General features: G+C 38.6%; 1 protein-coding gene across 4 annotated transcripts in view; it reads left to right on the top strand.

Moving 5' to 3' along the window:
* Nucleotides 1-19,047, top strand: part of FHAD1 (forkhead associated phosphopeptide binding domain 1) — a 68,619-nt gene that overhangs the window by 13,654 nt on the left and 35,918 nt on the right. For all 4 annotated transcript variants that reach the window (XM_048825091.2, XM_048825093.2, XM_048825092.2 and 1 more), the window contains exons 6-15: nt 972-1,045; nt 1,517-1,744; nt 3,738-3,861; nt 4,820-4,950; nt 9,155-9,220; nt 9,858-9,962; nt 11,604-11,711; nt 13,870-13,950; nt 15,563-15,715; nt 17,337-17,532. In XM_048825091.2, the coding sequence (XP_048681048.2) occupies nt 972-1,045; nt 1,517-1,744; nt 3,738-3,861; nt 4,820-4,950; nt 9,155-9,220; nt 9,858-9,962; nt 11,604-11,711; nt 13,870-13,950; nt 15,563-15,715; nt 17,337-17,532 (1,266 nt within the window). The remainder of the gene's footprint in view (nt 1-971; nt 1,046-1,516; nt 1,745-3,737; nt 3,862-4,819; nt 4,951-9,154; nt 9,221-9,857; nt 9,963-11,603; nt 11,712-13,869; nt 13,951-15,562; nt 15,716-17,336; nt 17,533-19,047) is intronic.

Raw genomic sequence — 19,047 nt, 5'->3', positions numbered from 1 at the left:
TAGAGCCATATCTTGCATATATTTTCTAAGTGTAAAGAACAGGACAATGTCATGGCTAAGGAAAGGTTCTAGAGGGTTTAAACCCAAATACAACTGGAAAAGCTGAACCAAGTTTTTAACCATGGTTGGCATATTGTATAAGAATTTGCATGCCCACAAATTTTAGGGCCATATGTTAGCTAAGACTTGGTAATGTCCCTAACTCTACTGTAGTCCCTAACACTATAGCATGACATTAATTAAATATTTATTTTTCTTATTCTTGTTTTTATACATATAGTAATACAAAAGATTAAACAGCATATCATCAAATTGAATTGAAATTGTTTCAGACAAAAAAGCATTGCTGCACAATCATGCCAGCACAACAGAAAAGCAGTGATGGAGAAAAACACTTAAGCATGTGTTTAACTGAATTTTTAAGGTCATTGAAGTTAATGGGACTTACACTTAGCTCTGAGCATGTGCTTATGCTTAAGTGCTTTCCTGAATAGTGGTGGACTGAAGCTTAAATGCTTTTCTTAATCAGGGCCAAAATGATCCATATTCTGTATTTCATAATGTTATAGGTTATATAGTCATAGTTATTCATGTGCCATATGTCATAACATTATAGCTAGTATATGCATAGTTATTCAATGTTGCATATTCAGAAAAACATTCAGACATTATATCTACTCCTCCTCCACCCGAGGATTTTTTTTATCTTGAAACTATATTATACTTCACTGTTTATATAGTTTGTTTATGCCAGTGAATGTCATTTATTATAACATTTTATTATTATTCTGCAATTGCTTGGATAAAAAGCATAGGTACTAAAATTATGGTGGCTTTGGAAATGCTTGTAGACAAACTAGGGAGGTAAAGATGCATTAATCCTAATCAGAACAGACTCTTGTGTTGAATTTCTGTGCAAGTCATTAGAAGCCCCTTTTATTTTTTATATTCAATCTTGACAAATGTACCAGGAAATGGACAATCTGGAGCAAGTGGAGTTCCATTATCAGGAAGTCATCATATGGATTTACTTCTTCAGGAAAAGGTGATGTATGAATGTGACATGGAGGTAGATCACAAAAATATTGTTTATAACAACAGGAATATATTGAAGCAAATATTGTGATTGGTGGGCAAACAAAGCAGAAATGCTATACAAATAGGGTCTTTAAATGACTAATAGTAAAATTCCCTTCACGCACATCAGTGTAGAGTAACTGATTTTGATGGGACTACACACATGAGTGAGAATTACTATGTGGACAAAGGAATGAGATGTCTTGGAGCTAGTGAATTTCAGGGTGAGGAACTGTAAGGTAGCAAATGTGAGTATCTGAAGTTTTGTTTTAAAGTTGTTGGACTACCACTATATTTTAATAATACTAGAATGAGCAAGTGTAGCGTTTTGGAGACAGAAAATTTATCATAAAATAAAATAATTTGAAAACCTTTTTTGGAATAGGCACAATGTTGTATCCACATTTGTGTATAATATTCAAATTTATTCTGCATGTAGGATGAAATAATTCTGAAAATGAAAGATGAAATCAGTCGTCTCTTGAGTTTTGAAAGTGAGTCAAAACATAAAGATACAGTGATAGCCAATCTTCAGGATGAAATTGCAGTGATGACAAAGAAGATGGCTCAGGCTGCTAGGAATGATGTTGAGTCTACTCAAAAACTACTGACCTTTGAGCGAGATATTGAAGCAAAGACAGGAGAGATTAAAGCCTTGAAAGAGCAGGTATCTTTCGAACTCGTAATGGGACACTGTCAACTTTAATTAGACTCCTTTGTGAATTTTTTTTTTTTTTTACTAACAATTGTTGCTAGAAACAAAAGAGCTTAGAGGAGAAAAAGGGCTGGGTTTTTTTTTTCAGTTTGTTCACCTTTTTGACAACCCTTTGTATATAGACACTGTTTCCTTTGCATAGAAAGTTAGCTTCCTTATCTGTTTGTGTGTGTCTTTCATACAACAACAGGAGAGAGAAAACATTTTTAAAATATGGAAATCTGTTTGAAAAGCTATATAAATTGGGAGGGTGGCTGGAAGGCAAGTATAATATCTGAAACTACTTTTAAGACATTTTTATGTTGACTGTATTTCAAGATGACCATGTCCCTTTTAAGCTCTGTGTTCATGTGAATGCACACAGTGATAAAGAGCAAGGAAAGAGCAATACTGAAAATCGGATACATAAAACAGAATTATTGCTATACAGAGCGTTGGTGATTGTTTTCAGTGAGTTGTCAGCAGCTCTGGTTTTGTATTATGCTGAAGACGATATATTGCAGGTAGAGCTGCACACTCCCCCAGTGGACTCCTTCAAACGGTCTACTTATCCGCTCTGAATTAGGCTCATGAAACCAATTATTTTAACAATGGGAAATTTATATTTCCTCCCTTCTTATTATCTCTTTGGCCATGAGATGCAAAAGTAGACTGCAAAGTTTCATCTTCACTCATGACAGCCAGGAGGTAATGTGGCTGATCTTTATTTGCATTAGAAAATGTACATGACTTTGAGTGCTTTCAGTAAGTTATTATCTGAAATATTTGTTCTTGACAATTAGCTGAAGACTCCCGAAAAAAACATATAAACCAATGACCTTGAAATACTAGCCTTACTCCTCCTGTTGCTATAAGTTGGCCCATGATATATAAATCCTTTTGACTTACTCATGCAAGCATCCATGGGGCTGCTCATGTGAGTTAGCTGAGAAGGATCTGTGATCTGTGGGTTTTTTTGTTTTTTTTCTGAATGTTTGACTGCTGGAATATTTCAGTAGCAGAGAGACTATTTGCCTTTTGTTTGTGCTTAGAGTAATCTTGGCTGAACCCTGCTCAGTTTGGATAAACTCTCAGGTTTGAATATTTGTCTAAACTATTCAAACCACTCAGGTCTGCAGAATTGGGCTGGAGATCTTGGAAAATAAGTTCACAAATGAAGTTTCTCATGCTTTTTTCCCATTTGGAAATATCAAGTCAAGTTTATTACTAGCAACTTAGCCATAGTTCAATGCACAAAAATTAAAATATATTACAATAAAACTTAAAATGATATCCAGAATGATAAAATATTTAAAATATATGTACAAACCAATTAAAAAGAACAAAAACCAATTAAACCATATATAATCACTGTGCCACTTGCCTTTTCCTTATTGTAGCGGCTGACCATGCAAATAGGGCAACTGCTTGAATCACAGATACACTGTCAATTCCTAACAAATATTCAGTTTTCTAGAAACAGGCATCTGGGACAAAAACACAGAAAGCCATTTTGACCTCAAGTGGCAATACAAATTACAAAATCATAAGTAATGGGGTAGGTCTTCCACCTACCCAAAGCCCCATGGACAGAGGTGATTACATTTCTCAATGCCTTATATCAGACTTTTAAGTTAGATGTCTGCGTAGATTGAAAACGGAGAGCTGTAAAGGCCCTCCTTAACTTGCTGTTGGACAGACTGTCTAAATATCTGGCATATCCATGGAGTTGGAAATGTAGCAAGAACACTTTTCTCATAGCAGCTTTTGATCACAACTGAATTGGGAAGTATGGACATGAGTGTATTTGATTAATTTAAACAAAAAGCCATTTAACTTATTTCAAACCTCAAAACAAGTCTGGTTCAAATGTAGAACAAAGATAGGGTTTGTATGACCTGAGCTGGTTTGCCCATTCCCTATTTAAGGTTACCAATAATTTATTTTCTTTGCATATCTTTTGTAGATCAGCAGTCTGCAGAGAGATTCGAGCCAAGTCTTGTGCCATTCCCTCTCTGAAAGAGACTTAGAAATTGCAAACTTGAAAAAAGAGGGTGAGAAGCTAAGGAGGAACCAAGGTCTAACTACAGGTATATTTCCTCTGGCATCTCAGGTAGTCTACTTTTAATATGCAGTTTTTAGGGCTAGGATCACAGTTAATATAGTTTAGCAATGAAAATGTATACTTGAAAACTTCTCTGGCCAGAAATGATTTTTAGTGGCTTTGTGGACCTTCTAAAATTGTTCGTCCCTTTTTTCTATTTCATTTTAACCTCTTTGAGGCTTACAGATATCTTCTGACAGAAGAACTAGTAGAGTAGAAATAAGGAACATTGGGACCTAAATCTGGGTGAGTTGTGGGACAGATGGTTTATTTAAAAAAAGAGGGGGGAAAACCCTGGAATATAAGGAACTGTTAGTCACTGTAGGTCAGACCCTCAGCTGTGTTATCAGTATAGCTCCACTAACTTCAGGGACACTACTGATTTACACCTACTGAGGATCCGGCCTCCTATGTCCAGTGTTCTGAATATCTCTCAAGGGCCCTGTCTCAGAGTGCAAACCATTTTCCAATTTCCAGCCTTCCTTTATATAATGATTTAGTAGTCAAAAGGACTTTAATATTTACACAAAATACTCAAGTGTTTTTATTTAAACAGTAGCTAACAATACAGTCCTGTTAGCGAAATCATTTCACTCCATCTCCGTTTTCCAAAAGCAAACAGTGTGTGTTATATTTACTTACACCAGTCCACAGGGACAAGTTATCAAAGTTTCAGACCTAAGCATAGTTTTTCAAGAAAAACTGAGCTGTAAGAGAATTGTTCTTGCCCAAAGGAGCAAAGCACTGAATTCTTTGGGACTAATGGTCACACTAAATAACTCCCAGAGTGTATGGACTAAATTTGGATCTGCTTTCAAAACCAGATATTGTTAATATATGCTAAATGTTTTTTCTTCTTCAATGTTTATATGATGATATTGTTTAGCAGGTTTTCATAACTGAAATGCCTTTGTATTCTTTGACCTAAATTCTGTTCTTCACAGGACTGGTGACCAGTTTGCAAAGAGACATTTCAGCAAAAGAGCAGAGAATACTGCAACTAAAACTGAATGCAGATAAACTAAAGAAGGAAAACAGGGAGAAGGATAATCAGCTTGCAGTCATTTCTGCCAAGGTTGACACCCATGCTTATGTGCACTGTTATTTACTATACTACAAATGGTTTAGTAAAATAACAACAACAAAATGGACCCAATTCAACAACTCCACTGATTTCACCAGAGTTATACCGGAGCCAAATTTGGGCCAATGTCTATAGTTTCTATATCTGTACAGTATTTTCATACTAGGCAAGAACTAAGAGTCAAGGAAATGGGGTATGTCCTGCCCACCCAGGACCGTAGGCACATCCTTGGGTGGCTGCAACCCATTTTGTTATGGCTTCTCTGCTATTGTTACTTGAGCTACCTTTGATTTAGCTAGATTAAAGCTAGCTCAGATATGTCTACATTGTCTCAATCACACCACCTGATTTCAGTGCTGACATACCAATGTCTCATCCTCTTATGCCAGACTTCAATTTTACCTATGCAGTTTCTGTATCAGTCTCAAATTTCATTCTGCTGTTCATGTAGATGTACTTCAGGATTGTTGTGTGGCTCTGGCACATTGAATCCCACTTGCCCTGCATGGTGAATTCCACTGAATAGCACTGAGTTCCTGTTAAAAGTACACCCCCTTACTGCAAGGCAGGTGAAAAACTCAGGCGCTAGCCAATATGTCTTTTTTTTTTTAATTCTCCTCCTTCCAATTTTAGAAACAGTGCTTTTTTTCAATCAAGTGAAATCCTTTTCCTAGTCTGCATGGTCATTCTCTTCCAGTTCAGTGAACCTCTCCAAGATCCTCTCAAAGAAAGCGTGTATAAGCTTGTGTCCAACAGGTTTTCTCACTCCCTTTGCTGTGCTACTCTGACTGCTCTGCTGCTCGGTTGTGGCCATATTATAGTAACGACAACACAACTATCCATTCACAAGAGACAATGGTGCCAAATTCAAAATTTTGCTGGCTCCCCACTTAATGCTATTGCTACCTGTCCCCAAATCCAGTGGGAGCAGCCACTGATTTTCCTGGTACAAGATTGCAAGAGAGCCATCCCGCATGCCCTGTACCCTGAAGAGCAAATCAACTACTCAGCAACCTCACCAGCGAACTTCCTAGTTCTGTCTGAGACAAGAGTTCTATGGTTCCTCCAGCCACCTAAGAGGAATAGTATATTCCCTGATGGGTTGGACACCCTATCAGGAAGCCTTGGGGAGGGAAGAAAAGCCCAAGCAGGTGGGAGTAGATTTATTTGTGCATGTGAGCACGTTTGCATGCCAACCAGGAGGAAAGCAAACTCAAACCACTTTGTCAAAATGTGGTGCCTCTTTTTGGTGGTGGAATTGGAGAATTCTGGGATGTGAGCAGATCTTGGGATACGGGTGGACTTCGGGAGAGTACTACTATCTTTTGATGGTGGTGGCAGTTGTTTAATTTAACCCTTCTCCGAGAGTTCATCTGGCTGCTGTCTCAACTTTTCATCACAGAGCTGCTTCTTCTTCATCATCATCATCATCATCTGGTGTCTGATACTTCCTGAAAGGGCTACTATATAGGTACCTTCCAGCAGGAAAAATTCTCCCTCTCTCCTAGGGCCTGAATTTGATCCTCATCCAACTCTGGGACCCTAGGTTTGAGCCTCTATAAATGGAGCTCATCACCTGTTCTCCCTTAGTGAGTGGTTTTTGTTTTTGTTGTTTGGTGCTTCCGATTTGATCCAACTCAGATAGAAGTCAATGGAAAGCTGAGCCACATTGCTCAGGTGTTACAGTGATGAGGGCCAGGTATGTACCTAGACAGGTTCATTTGTAAAACCAGCAAGTTGCAGGGTGTTTTTATGGATCCTTCTTTTTCAGTTACCAGTTTCCTGCTGTGATTTTTCCTAGACCTTCTCTCACTGTGTGGTGTGGTGCTATTTCAGTGAATCATCTCCTCTGTTTGCTTGTCCAAAACACTCGCATCCGGTTATTTCCAAACAGGGATTTTCTACGTCTGAGATCCAATCATTGCCTCTGTCTCACAACCAAGCCCACTTCTGATTGTCTTCAATTCTGTTCTTTAAGAAAGCTGCGGTATGGCTTTTTCCTAAACATGTCCTGTATATTTACAAAGATGCTACCCTCAAGCTGTGCTTCTACACCTGGCAAAGGCAGCTTAATCAAATCAAATTTAGAGCAGATGCTTGATTTTGGTCAGGCTGCATGACTGAATATTGTAACCTAAAACCACACTATTACTTTGTAGTTCCCAAGCAGTGAGGGAAGGAGACCTCAAAAACTATGCATATTGGATTTCTGTGACCAAGAAATGTTAACCAAATCCCCACTTGTCTGTCCACATCCCCTTCATTTCAGATCTTTCCCCCTTAACATCACACTGAGTTGACTGAAACATGGGAGGGCTGAGTTGTAAAAGATGCATATTTCTAGATGAGAAGGAGCAATCAGTGGTGCATGAATGAGAGTGTACTATTGAGAGTTTGACTGGTGGGGTTTTCTGGAGTACCACAGTGGCATACTTGTAGAATTCCTAAGGAGCAGGCAGCTGTAACAGCAAAATACCAATTAATTATAAGTAACCCAGTTTTCTTGTTTATAAATGAAGAAATGTATTTCCTCTCCTTTCCTTCTGAGTTAGATTTTTGGATCAGTTTATTCAATTTTAACTTGGAAGGCGCAAAGTAGCTGATGGTTGGAGGCATATGACTCAAGGATTCATTGTGAGAACATCTGAAATTCTTAAAAATAGCTTGCTCCTAAACTCCCTGTGTGACTCCGTGTGGATACAGTTCCATCACCGAACACAGGAGTTGATGTGCTTAGCAGTTTACAGGAGTAACTCAGCTCCTCTCAGGATTAGCTGTCTATGATTCTGGGTAGCACTACAGAAGACAGGGATCTTTCATCTCATACCAACTCCACTGCACAGATTCAACATTTCCTTCAAACTGATGGCATTATAGGGCTGGCCCTGCAGGCCGCGTTGTGTGAGGTGTTCTTTTCAAACCAGTGAGATTAGTGATGAGACAAAGGGCTGCAGGACAGAGCTCTAGGGATTGTGGAAAACAAATAGTTGCAAAATGTTGTGCTAAAAGCACCCATATTGGCCCCTCAAGTTAATCCTGATAGCAATGTGAATAGAGCAGGGTGATTTTTTTTTTTTTAAGCAAACAGTTTATTGAAAAATGCAATTTTGGGTGAGTCAAAACTGTTCACCAAATTGGGTCAAATTCAGCTAATAGTTTTGACTGCAAAAAAAAAAATGGGGGAAATAATGCTGAAAAAGTCAAAGACTTTGTGTTTCAAAACAACTTTGTTCCAAAATGTAGCTGAGTTTCACTAAAACAAAAGGGTTAAAAGCACTTGAAAACTAAACAAAATGTTTTGTTTTACCCAAAATGATTTTTTTGTTTGTTTTTCATTTCAACAAGAAAAAAACAAAAAATTGTCATTTCACGTCGACTTGAAACAAAAGTTGTTTGGGATTTTTGTGGTTTGCCTGTGGAACTGAAAAATCAAGTATTCACCCAGCTGTAGTGGGAATGGGGAGGCTATAATTTCTTTTACCAGGCCAGGAGGCATATGCTTATATGCAGGAAACATAGAGTCCTTACATATAGCCCCATCCCAGAACTTCCATCCATCATTTCCCTTGTTGGGGGGCTTGCAGAGAAGCCTCTTCATGAGTTCTGGAAAGAGCCAGAGTCGGGGCATACAATTTTCACACTGGGCTACCCTATGGCCATGGGCTTTCTGCTATGTGTCTGTATATACGTGTCAATCAGAATCTGGCTCATTATCTGAACTTCTGATAACATTTGGTCCTATAAATATAACCAGTTTCTCTGGGCTCAGAATACTATCTCAGAACATACATGTTGTTTCATGTATTTGTTTTAAAATTTCTGTTTAACACTGGTTCTGATCATCTTGTACATTTCAAAAATTCTTCTATTCCTTTCTTCCTTACCTCTGCATTTTCAATAGCACTCTTTTTCAAAAGCACAAGGGGTTTGTCTCATGTAGCTTTGTTAACTCTTAATTGTCTTTCTGTTTTTCTTTTCTAAAACAGGGAATGCTTTTCTAAAAGTCCAATCCTGAAAGATGCTGAGCAGCCCCTTCTCTCATTTCCTTTATTGTGAGTTGAGGACACTCAGCAATCTGTGGTACTGGGCCCTTACTGTTGTGCCATACTATTTTGCTGTGTGCTCAACATAATATAAAAATGATCATATCTTCCTTGCTTGTGATGATTTTTTTCTTGGTTGCTGTTCATTCCAGTGTTCTAGAATTAAAGAGGAAATGAAGCATGAATTCAGAGAGAGAGAAGCAATTACATACCAAAATGTGAGTTAGTTTTCTTAGTTTTTAGTTGCCTGGGTTGTTTTAGCATATAGACAAGCAGCAAATTGAAACTCTGCACCCCTTTGAGAATAATTAACTAGACACGTTACGAATTGTATTTATAATCCAGGTCTTGTCGTGGAAAGGGATGTAACTACACAACAGATTGGAGAAATGTTGACTCCTGGAAATATTTTAATAGAAGTTTTCTATGAAGTGGAATTCTGTTTGAAATAAGATTTAAACTACAATTGGCAATCACTATATTGATTAGTAAATGTGTGTTTTTTTCATTTATTTGAAATTTAGAGCAAAGCATCAGAGGTAAATGAAACCATAAACCTGTCTGTTTTGTACTGTAAATGAAATGTTACTCCTTAATTTCCCAAATAAGCTAATGATTATTTTCACCCATCTCTGTGAATCCAATATCTTTAAAATGATAGATAGGGCAAATGTATTTCTTATTAGTTAAAGATTTAGGATATGCAATAACTGAATTACTCAGATTGTTTAATAAAACAAAAAAGGTCTTGAAGTTAATGTAATGAAATTAGGAGGTTTATTGAAATATAATCTCATTAAATTGGGTGATTTACTATTTTGTGTGGCTGATTCCATTTTATTGGGATTTTTACAGCACATTGGAGAGCTGGAGCTGCAAGTGAAGGGGCTGCAGGGAGAAATGCAGAAGAACCGCACCGAACAAGAAATCATAACAAGTAGGCTTGCAGAAAAAACAAAGGTAAATTTCCATTCTGCCTGCTAGCTTCTCTCTCATGAGGTACAGTCCTGAAAAGGAAATTATAATTCTGAATAAAAGGAAAGTGAAACTCCAGGCTAACACAGTCTTGAGATTGGGAATGGATTCCCTGACTCCACTGCGGTGGTAAGTACCATAGCACAGTTCCTGTGCTGACTTTGGGCTGTGCAGCTTCGTGTTTATTTGTGAGTGACATGCCCACTTTCCCCCTTTCACATTCCTTTGTGGAGACCCGCTGATTAGGACTCATCCCAGCACACATACAAGGGTGGATGCCCCCCAAGGAAATTCTTTGCCGCTTTGCCCAGCCATGCTGTAGCACTGTTCCTGCTTTTGGTTCTAATGTGTCAGCAGAGGCCAGCTCAGGATTTGGGCTCGCCTCTGCAGCACATGTACAGGGACTCTGCTTGCAGCCGTTTTTTTTCTTGAAATAGCTTTATTTTTCTTAGTGTCTTAGAATGAAAATAAAATTAAGATGTTTTTATGGTATTTCTTCAATGTGATATTCTCCATTGCAAAGGATTCTAAAATTGCTCTTATCGCCTTTACTCTTCCTCGCTATTTCTTCGGTGGTGTTTTGGTATAGTCCCCCAGTATCATCTCCGTTTTCTTTCTTCTACAACTCTTGATAATGCTCTCCTTTTCCAAAGCAAGACTATTGTGCAACTCAGGCTGCAACTTGTGGAGTCAGATAAGCAGAGACCCATTCTGATGTTCCTGAGTATAATCCTGCCCCCTTGAAAGGCCCATAATGTGTTTATAGGGCTATTGCCTAGATGTTTATTTCTTTGATCTCACTACTTGCTCTGCAATAAAGAATTCTTACTTTCCATGAATGTGATAGAATTCTTGTGTCTAGCAGTGGTTTCCAACTTTGTTACCTTAAATTCGGTGGATGTTAATTGTAACTGTACTTTGTTCCAAGATCATCTGCTTAAACCACTTGCACAGCCGTTAGCGCTTAGAAAACAGGTGTCTGCCACCCGACCTAAAGAATGACATTTTCTGTTAATTGGCCATAGTATTAAAGCACTAAACATATTTGCTGGCCAGCCACTAGAGGGTATGATCATCGCAAACTAGCTGGTACTTGAATAGGTCTGATTACATTCAGAGGAAAGACATGCGCGTGCGCACACCCACCCACCCACCCAGCTGGTACATGACACATGCATGGAGAATTAGATATGTCCTTTTTAGATTTATCAGGTATACTGGTACTGTCGAGAATCCAAGGAGTTGTCTATATATTGCTCATAAGTCAGGGAGCCTACAGGAATCCTTTCTTTGTAGATTGGCTGTAGAATGAAGCACATTCAGTAACTCTTTTATCTTGTGCAAGAGGAGACCCAAAAATCTCAGTACCAGTGACTTAATTTAAAACCATGGGCAGCGTGGCTAGAACTATATGACTGATGAGCTACCAATGACCTATAGCTAGGATGTTAAACAGCTTAAGTACCCAGCACTGCAAATTAAAAAATAAAAAGTGACATCGCATGACCCAAAGTTATATGTGGACTCTACTGTTCTAATAAGATTTCTGTAGGAAATAGTGATAGATCTGCTTATGGCATTATTATACGGTATCACTTTGATATTCAGGTGCTTTCATTGTTTCAGGCTGAAGAGGAACTGAAAAAAGAGTGTGAAAGGAAATGTCTGCAGTTACAAGAGATGGGGCGCAGAGAAGGCCTCATTAAAGCTGACTTGGAACAGGCAAAAGCTCAGGTAGGGGTTGCTGAAAAGAAACATTACTCTGTACTCTGCATTATAGCTAACAATAGGAGCGTTTCTCTAGGAAAAAATGATTTCTAACAGCCATAAAAGCTATTGAAAGCTAGAGTGCCGCAGAGGAAATATAAACCTGGAGCACAGAACTCTGTGGTTGCTACATTGGTATTAATTCCAAATTGTGTAGGTCATGGCTGGGTTATACTACAAGGTGTGTTTCCATATCTCATTTACAGATGGCCAGTGTTTATATGATGCATAGGCACCATACACTCCTTCTATTTTCTGTTGTCCTCTCCATCACCCACAAATCATCCACAGCTGCTGCCTGACTTACTTCAAGGAAGAACAGAGCCCTTTGTAAAATACTTCTGTTTAAGTATCTGCTCTGGTGCAATTACAGATCCTTTAAATGTTTAATTTCCTAGTTTAGGGCCCTCTCCTTACAGAACGGAGCCAGCTACCACCATCTTTAAACACGATGGTTGCTAGCAGGATTCAGAAAAGTTTCCTGTCTGGTATGAACAGGGATATATTTTTTGGTCTGACAATCATAACAGAACAGCGTTATAAAACTATGCCATCATCTCACATCCCATCTTCCTCAGTGGCCTATAACCCAGTGTTGTTAGCAAGGTTCTCGGCAAAGAAATCCTGTTGACCTTGGTCAGAGAAGCTCTGCTATAGCATTAACTTTTTGAACAGGTGTATGCGAATTATCCATTAGTTTTGTGACTAATGGAGCAAAGGGTAAATATCAGGCCCCTAGTAACAGCTACTTCACTGGGAAGTCCTGCCAGTGTCTAACAGGAACCCACACAATTGTCACAGATTACAAACTCCTTGTCCCAGGAGTGCATGTGTTTGTAGATGCGTTAGATGAAAGACTGGATAATGTTTTGTTACAGCCAAGGGAAGAGACAAATACCACCTAGCAAACAAAGTTATGTTAAGCTCACTTCATTGGAAATGTTTATAATTCGTTTCTGAAAAATACACAGTGGGTGGCATTTTCAACAGCCTTCAGTGCTGGCAATGGGAATTTTACTTTAAAAAATCACACCCAGAACATAAAACCTAGCAACCTGTTCTAGTCTAGCAATCTGTCTAGTTGGTGTAATTTGAAATGCTAGCAGGGCCGGGAGTTTAAACCTTGTAGAGATATCTTTGGACAATTGTTTAAATATCTGACGTGTGATGCAATCTGGTGCCTTTGCTCTCCGGAAACATTTTTATGAGTTTCACAGATAAATCATCTCTGACAGAGGTGCGTTAGCAGTATCCAGAGAGGTGACTCAATCAGAGGCAGAGAATTCAGTTCAACCTTCCCTACAGATTGGGGCTGTAATGTTAACAAGAGGCTACAAAGAGCCCCATCTAGCACTTGACCTTCACCACATCTGTTACTGTGGGCTCAATCCTGCTCACAGTAAAATAAATGTCAAAACTTGTATTGACTCTAATGGGAGCAGATTTGGACATCAGCTTTCCAGTGTAGTTCCTCAGTGGATCCTTTTGCTTGTGTGTTTACTACTTATGAAGCTAAATTCTTTCTTATTCTGTTTTGTATTTTGTTTGCTGTCTTTGCTTAGGAATTATTATAGGGATCCTTATTCTGTTTTTTTTAAATGTATTTATGTTTCTATTTTTATGCATACTTTCTTCACGTTCCTTCCAACATACAGTACTTACAAAAGATGGCATTCACTTTTCAAGAACCACTTTTAATTCACTGATAATGGTTTAACAATCCCCCTGGTGTCTCACTGTTGATTATACCCTTTAACTTAGTAGACAACATGAGTAATATTATTAACTACAGGGCTATTCTATCAAAGTGGTGTAAACGTACAGTTTAGTAGTAGTGTTTGTTGTGGACTATTCCGACAGAAAATTGATTGTGAGCTGAATTTATAGCCTAAGGCAAGGGCAAGTGTGGTCACTAGGCGCCAAGGTCAATGATCATGGGCAGAATACCTTCAAAATTACTACTCGTGCCCTCTATAATTATTGAAAATTTTCATAGAACAACATAATTATTAAACTGGTGTGCCCTCCTAATTGATTTTTCAGGACTAGTGCAGACTAGCCAAATGGAGTTTCTGTTGACTCTAGCTGTTAGTGATTTTGTTTACTTTATCAATCTCTGCTTTAGCTGGAGTGTTTCAAAAGGCAAATGATTGAAATCTTCTATTCACAAGAAGCGGAAATTCCAGAGACTGTAACAGATCAACAGGTTAGTTCAGGTGACAGCAAACACAACTTCTTGGTGCTTTTACATTTTGGGAGCTTCTGATACTGAGGGAACAGATCTTTTTGATTTTGTTTGTTTACACATATTTATCTTGTTGGACCTCATTCCAGACTCATTTTACCAATTGACAAACAAAGGTAATTTTGTAATTCTCTGTACTCATCCATCTGGGATTCTTTCCATACAGACACCTTATCCTAGAATATCAGAGTTAGAAGGGACATCAGGAGGTCATCTAGTCCAACCCCCTGCTCAAAGCAGGACCAATCCCCAATTTTTGCCCCAGATCACTAAATGACCCCCTCAAGGATCGAACTCACAACACTGGGTTTAGGAGGTCAATGCTCAAACCACTGAACTATCCCTCCCCCCAAGGTGACATATGACGCTGGTCCAAAAGATGCTCATGAGTACAGAGCTAAGGTACCTTAATGGAGAATTTTGGTGGGGAGAGAGGCGAGTTGAATACTATATGGATAAATTGTACAGTCCAGGTAAATGAATCTGGTGCTATATCTGAGTTTTATTTCACTGGAATACCAATTAAGAAAGGAGGGAGCTCATCTTTAAGAAAAATGTTACATTCAAATGTTTTACTGCTCCAGGAGTTGGCTTTCTGTCTCTCTACCACTTTCTTCATCTAGGTTCAGGAGACCATCTAAGTTAAACACTTGAATAAGGTGTAGTTTAAGATATAATGATGTACTGGTTTCACTTGAAAAATCAACAATATCTAATGTTGTTGTATTTAAGAAGAAATGTGATAATTTCCCCCTCCAAATCTGGGGTTGAGCAAGTATGCTTTAATAGGAAAACACATTTCAGGATGGATAAAATTTTGCACCAAATTATAGTTTGCATCCTAGATTTCCAAGACTCCGAAAGTTTGCCCATGACTTGGGGAAAGGCTCATTTTCTCTATCATTTCAGTCTGCAGGATCTGCTGCTGACACTTACTGCATGGAAGTTCTACAAAATGGAGACAAATTGGGTTGCACATTAGAGACACCTTGGTCCTGCAAGGTGCTGAGTGCTCTGGCCCTGATTCAGCAAAGCACTTAAGAACGTATTTAAATTTAAGCATCCATTGAAGTCAATACTGAGCAGCATACAAATTTGGCAGTTAACTACTTTAAAACTACTCCATTTGCATGCAGCAGTCCTGAGTGTGTGTGTGAGTGTGTGTGCTGGCACACACATTCTTTCGTATGGCGGTGAAAATTAGTTCAGAGCACAAAATGTACATGTGCTTTGAGAAGCTGTTTTTGAAAATTGGCCTCTTGATGGTGGAATATTCCTTAAGCCAACTCATAAAAATTAATTTGGGCCTAGATCCTTAAAGTTATTTAGGATACTCCAAGGTATTTAGCCAGAAGTCAATGGGAATTAGGCACCTAAATACTTTTGAGGAACTGGGCCTTAGTGATGAGTAAAGCACCAAACTATTTTAGTCAATTATTTTACACTGAAATAAGAATTGTTGTGAAAAATGTAAGCTTACATTTACTAAGCCATTCTTTTCAAGTGAAAATGGGAATGTCTTCCATTTTTTTGTGCATTTATTTCTTCTTCTGCCTTCATACCCTTTTATCAGTTAATGGAAAAGATAAGACAGATCACTAATGAAAATCTGCAGAATCATGAAGAGGAGAAGTTATTACAGGAGGAAATGAGTTCCAAGGACTCTGAAGAGAAGGAAGTATCTGAAAGTGTTGAGATGTTGAAGAAATCATTGGATGAATTCCAGGTCACTTGTTTAAGTGCTTTTTGTATACTGAAAGTGAATTAGAAGATAATTCAGATATATTGCACATGATTGTCCTAAATAGTGACTTAATCTAGATGTTTAACCAGAGAAAAGATCTGCTGCATATGGTACTGAAGAGATGTGCTCCTTCTCTACAAATCAGTAGCAATGCTTTGTGGTTGTTACAGCTGGAGAGAAACATTTGGATGAAACAGTTTCCCATCACAAAATGCCAATTAGTCGAAAGCAAAATTTTCCACTGGAGCATGTTGATTTCAGCGAACCTTTCAAAGGAAACCAAACAGGATTCCAGTGGAAACTTACCCTGTTTCCTGCCAGCTCGCCTACCTGCCCATCTCCCTGTTCCTCAGCAGCTTGCCTGCTGGGACTCCCCATGCTCCTAGCCTCCCTGCCTCCTTGGCAGCCTGCGTGGTGGGCTGCTGCAGAGTTGGAACTCCCAGGACTTCCAGGCTCCTGGCTCCTTCTCATCTCACCTGGTGGGCTGCCAAGGAACTGGGGTTCCCTGGGCTTCCTGGCTGCCAGACAGGCTGCCAAGCTGCTGGGAGCCTGGGAGCCCCAGATCTTTAGAACTGCACACAACAAAATCATGGTAATTGCAGGTACAAATGCAAGTTAGACCTCTGGTTGGCCAATTGCGTGTGAATTCACTGTGAATATAAATGTTACATGCAACTCTAAAAAAAGATACAGTTCTTTTTTTTAATTATTTTTAATCTTCCAAGTTAGGCTCTTCAGTGCATCACCGGGGTATGAAGAATATGATCCATTGTCCATTTGATCTGAACAAACTTTACTGTTAATGTGAAAACCCGATTTTTTGGCCTTGCAGACTGCTGAGCAAAATGTGTTTATTGAAACTGGAGCAAAGATGATGGGAAAAAGTTGCAGACTGGGATTTTCAAAGGAACTCAAGGAAGCTGGGCACCGAGTTCCCAGTGACTTTCAGTGCTAGATGCAAGACTCTGGAGGATACAGTATAGTCTTGGTTTGGCCTGGATAATTTTTCTAGTGTATGGGAGTGGAAAATCACATAATTTTGCTTTTTCAGATTGTCTTGAAATAACTAGAGTTATTCTCGATCCTATTGCTGAATGTGTGCTTGATTGACTTTACATTTTAAACAGTATCTGTGTGTATGTGTGTGTGTGTGTGTGTGTGTGTGTAAAGATAGCCTACCTCAAAACAGGTTTGTGGCTGAGGTCCCTAAAAATTGCTAGGGGTAATAGTACCAGAGATACAAATATGTTTTACTGTGGAGCACTAACTATTCCCCGTCACAGAAGTGTCAAAAGTTGTCTGAAATGTTGGTTGAAACCCAGTTGAGTCCAGACAACAATGGAAATGGCTGTTGCAGGATAGGGCCTGCTATGCATCACAGTACACGTGCAGTATCTGATGGAGTGGACAAAGTTGCTACAAAAACCACTTTCCTGAAAGTTGTTGCAATACATAAATAGGCATCTTTAAAACAGAACATGATTGTTGTAGTGGTAATAGAATGTATTTTGTTGTAAAGAGTTTATTGTATTAACTGTTGTGTTAAGACACAAATGACCCATAATCACAAGGTTTGGATTGTTTGTTATTAATTGTCTTTCAGGCTTTCTTAAATACCTCCTATTGCAGCAGTAGCTTGAAAAGAGAGATTTGTAACCTTCAAGATCTGTGCATTGACCCCTCTGTCTTGTGGATCCACACACCAGTAGTTGAAATTCTAAGCAGTTTACTCTCATGGGTAGAAGCAATGGAGCAGCTCCTTCATGATGTGGGGATTGACGTGTCTTGTTCTGACAAAGGTTCTTGGTTTTCTTTTTCTTACCTTTTTCATACCTTTTTCCATATACTAAGCATGAGAGTTCAAAATGCAGCTTAAAATACTATCACGTATTAATCTTAGATCCAGTATTTCACAGTAACTAAGGCTGGGTTTAGCAACTACAGTGTCTTAGAAGATAGAGTCACCTGGGGACATCTGAAGAGCAGCAGAAAGCAAGATTCTTGTGCATTTCAATACCATACTTCCTCAGAGGAACTGAATAGACAAGCAAAACAATGAGGAACACGTTGTGAGCAAAACCACAACAGATAGTTCTGATACTAGACTTGCCAGCTCTCCTTTTAGTATTTGTAGCTGGGATTTTCAGAAGAGCTTAATGGAGCTAGGTGCTCATCTCCTATTGAAATTCAATGGTAGTTGGGTGCCTAGCTTCCTTATTCTCCTGTGAGAATACCAGCCGTCATTATTTTGAACAAGTTTGTAGACCTGCAGCATTGTAAATCATCGTTAAGGCCAATGGTGGTTATGGCAAAAATATAGGATGAGTCATGGCAAAAAAGACAGAAATTGTCATTTTAGTATTTAGCAAAAAAGAAGAAAGTCACAGGATACAATATTTTAAAGTTGTTTATTTAGGGAAACCGAGAACAATCTATTAAATATCCTTAATTTTACAATAAAATATTTAACTAATAGTTGCAATGTATCTTAAAACCCACACTCCATTCCCCTGGACTTATATAGAGTCAAATGTGTAAAAATTCATGGAGAAGTCTTGCTCAATAGTAGGTGATTCAGGGTAATAAAGGTCATTTTTACAAGAGAAACCTAAAAGGCAGTTATTGTCCTGCAAGTCATGTCTGTGACAAAAGTAACATTTCAATCATTATTAATTCCTCTTTAAAATACTAATAAGTATGGGCTTCCAGTTTCTTAGATCCTCTTAGTAGAGACAGTTCCAAACCAAAACCCCAGCCCTGAACATCCCCAGATTTGGGGAAGTTTGGATCTGGGTCCAAGCTGTGTGGAAATTGCATGGCTGGTCACTATCTTTATCATGGCTCAAACCAAAACTCCAGCTCCTGACATTCCCAAACTGTGAAAGTTTTGTTTTAAGTTTGCAGCTTGGCTCCCTCTGCATCTCTTGAGTTTAGCACGTGCTTGGGTATTATCAAATCAGCTGATTTCTGCTATGGTCATTATTCATCCTATGGCATTAAAAGAATCAGATCCTGAAGCAATTTCTGTCCATCTGTCTTATTGTATCCCTATATTTATGGCCAAACTGATACCAAAATCAGTTGATATCACCTAAACCATATTTTGATCTTTGCCCCTCTAAATATACTATTTATATTTTGGCTCTTATGCAGTTTCATATCTCCCTCCATGCCAGTTATTCTATCTTGGTGGTTCTTTTCCTTTTGTAATAAAAGAAAAGGCTCTTGGCGGTGAATTTAGCACTGCTAGCTGTTTTAGTGCCAGAGCCCTTATCTTAACTCAGTGGTGCAAGGTAACAGATTGTCCTGTCTTT

This window comes from Caretta caretta, chromosome 18, assembly GCF_965140235.1.
Source record: "Caretta caretta isolate rCarCar2 chromosome 18, rCarCar1.hap1, whole genome shotgun sequence".
Lineage (NCBI taxonomy): Eukaryota > Metazoa > Chordata > Testudines > Cheloniidae > Caretta > Caretta caretta.
Note: the sequence above shows the minus strand (reverse complement) of the source record. Positions and strands in the feature narration are given on the sequence as shown.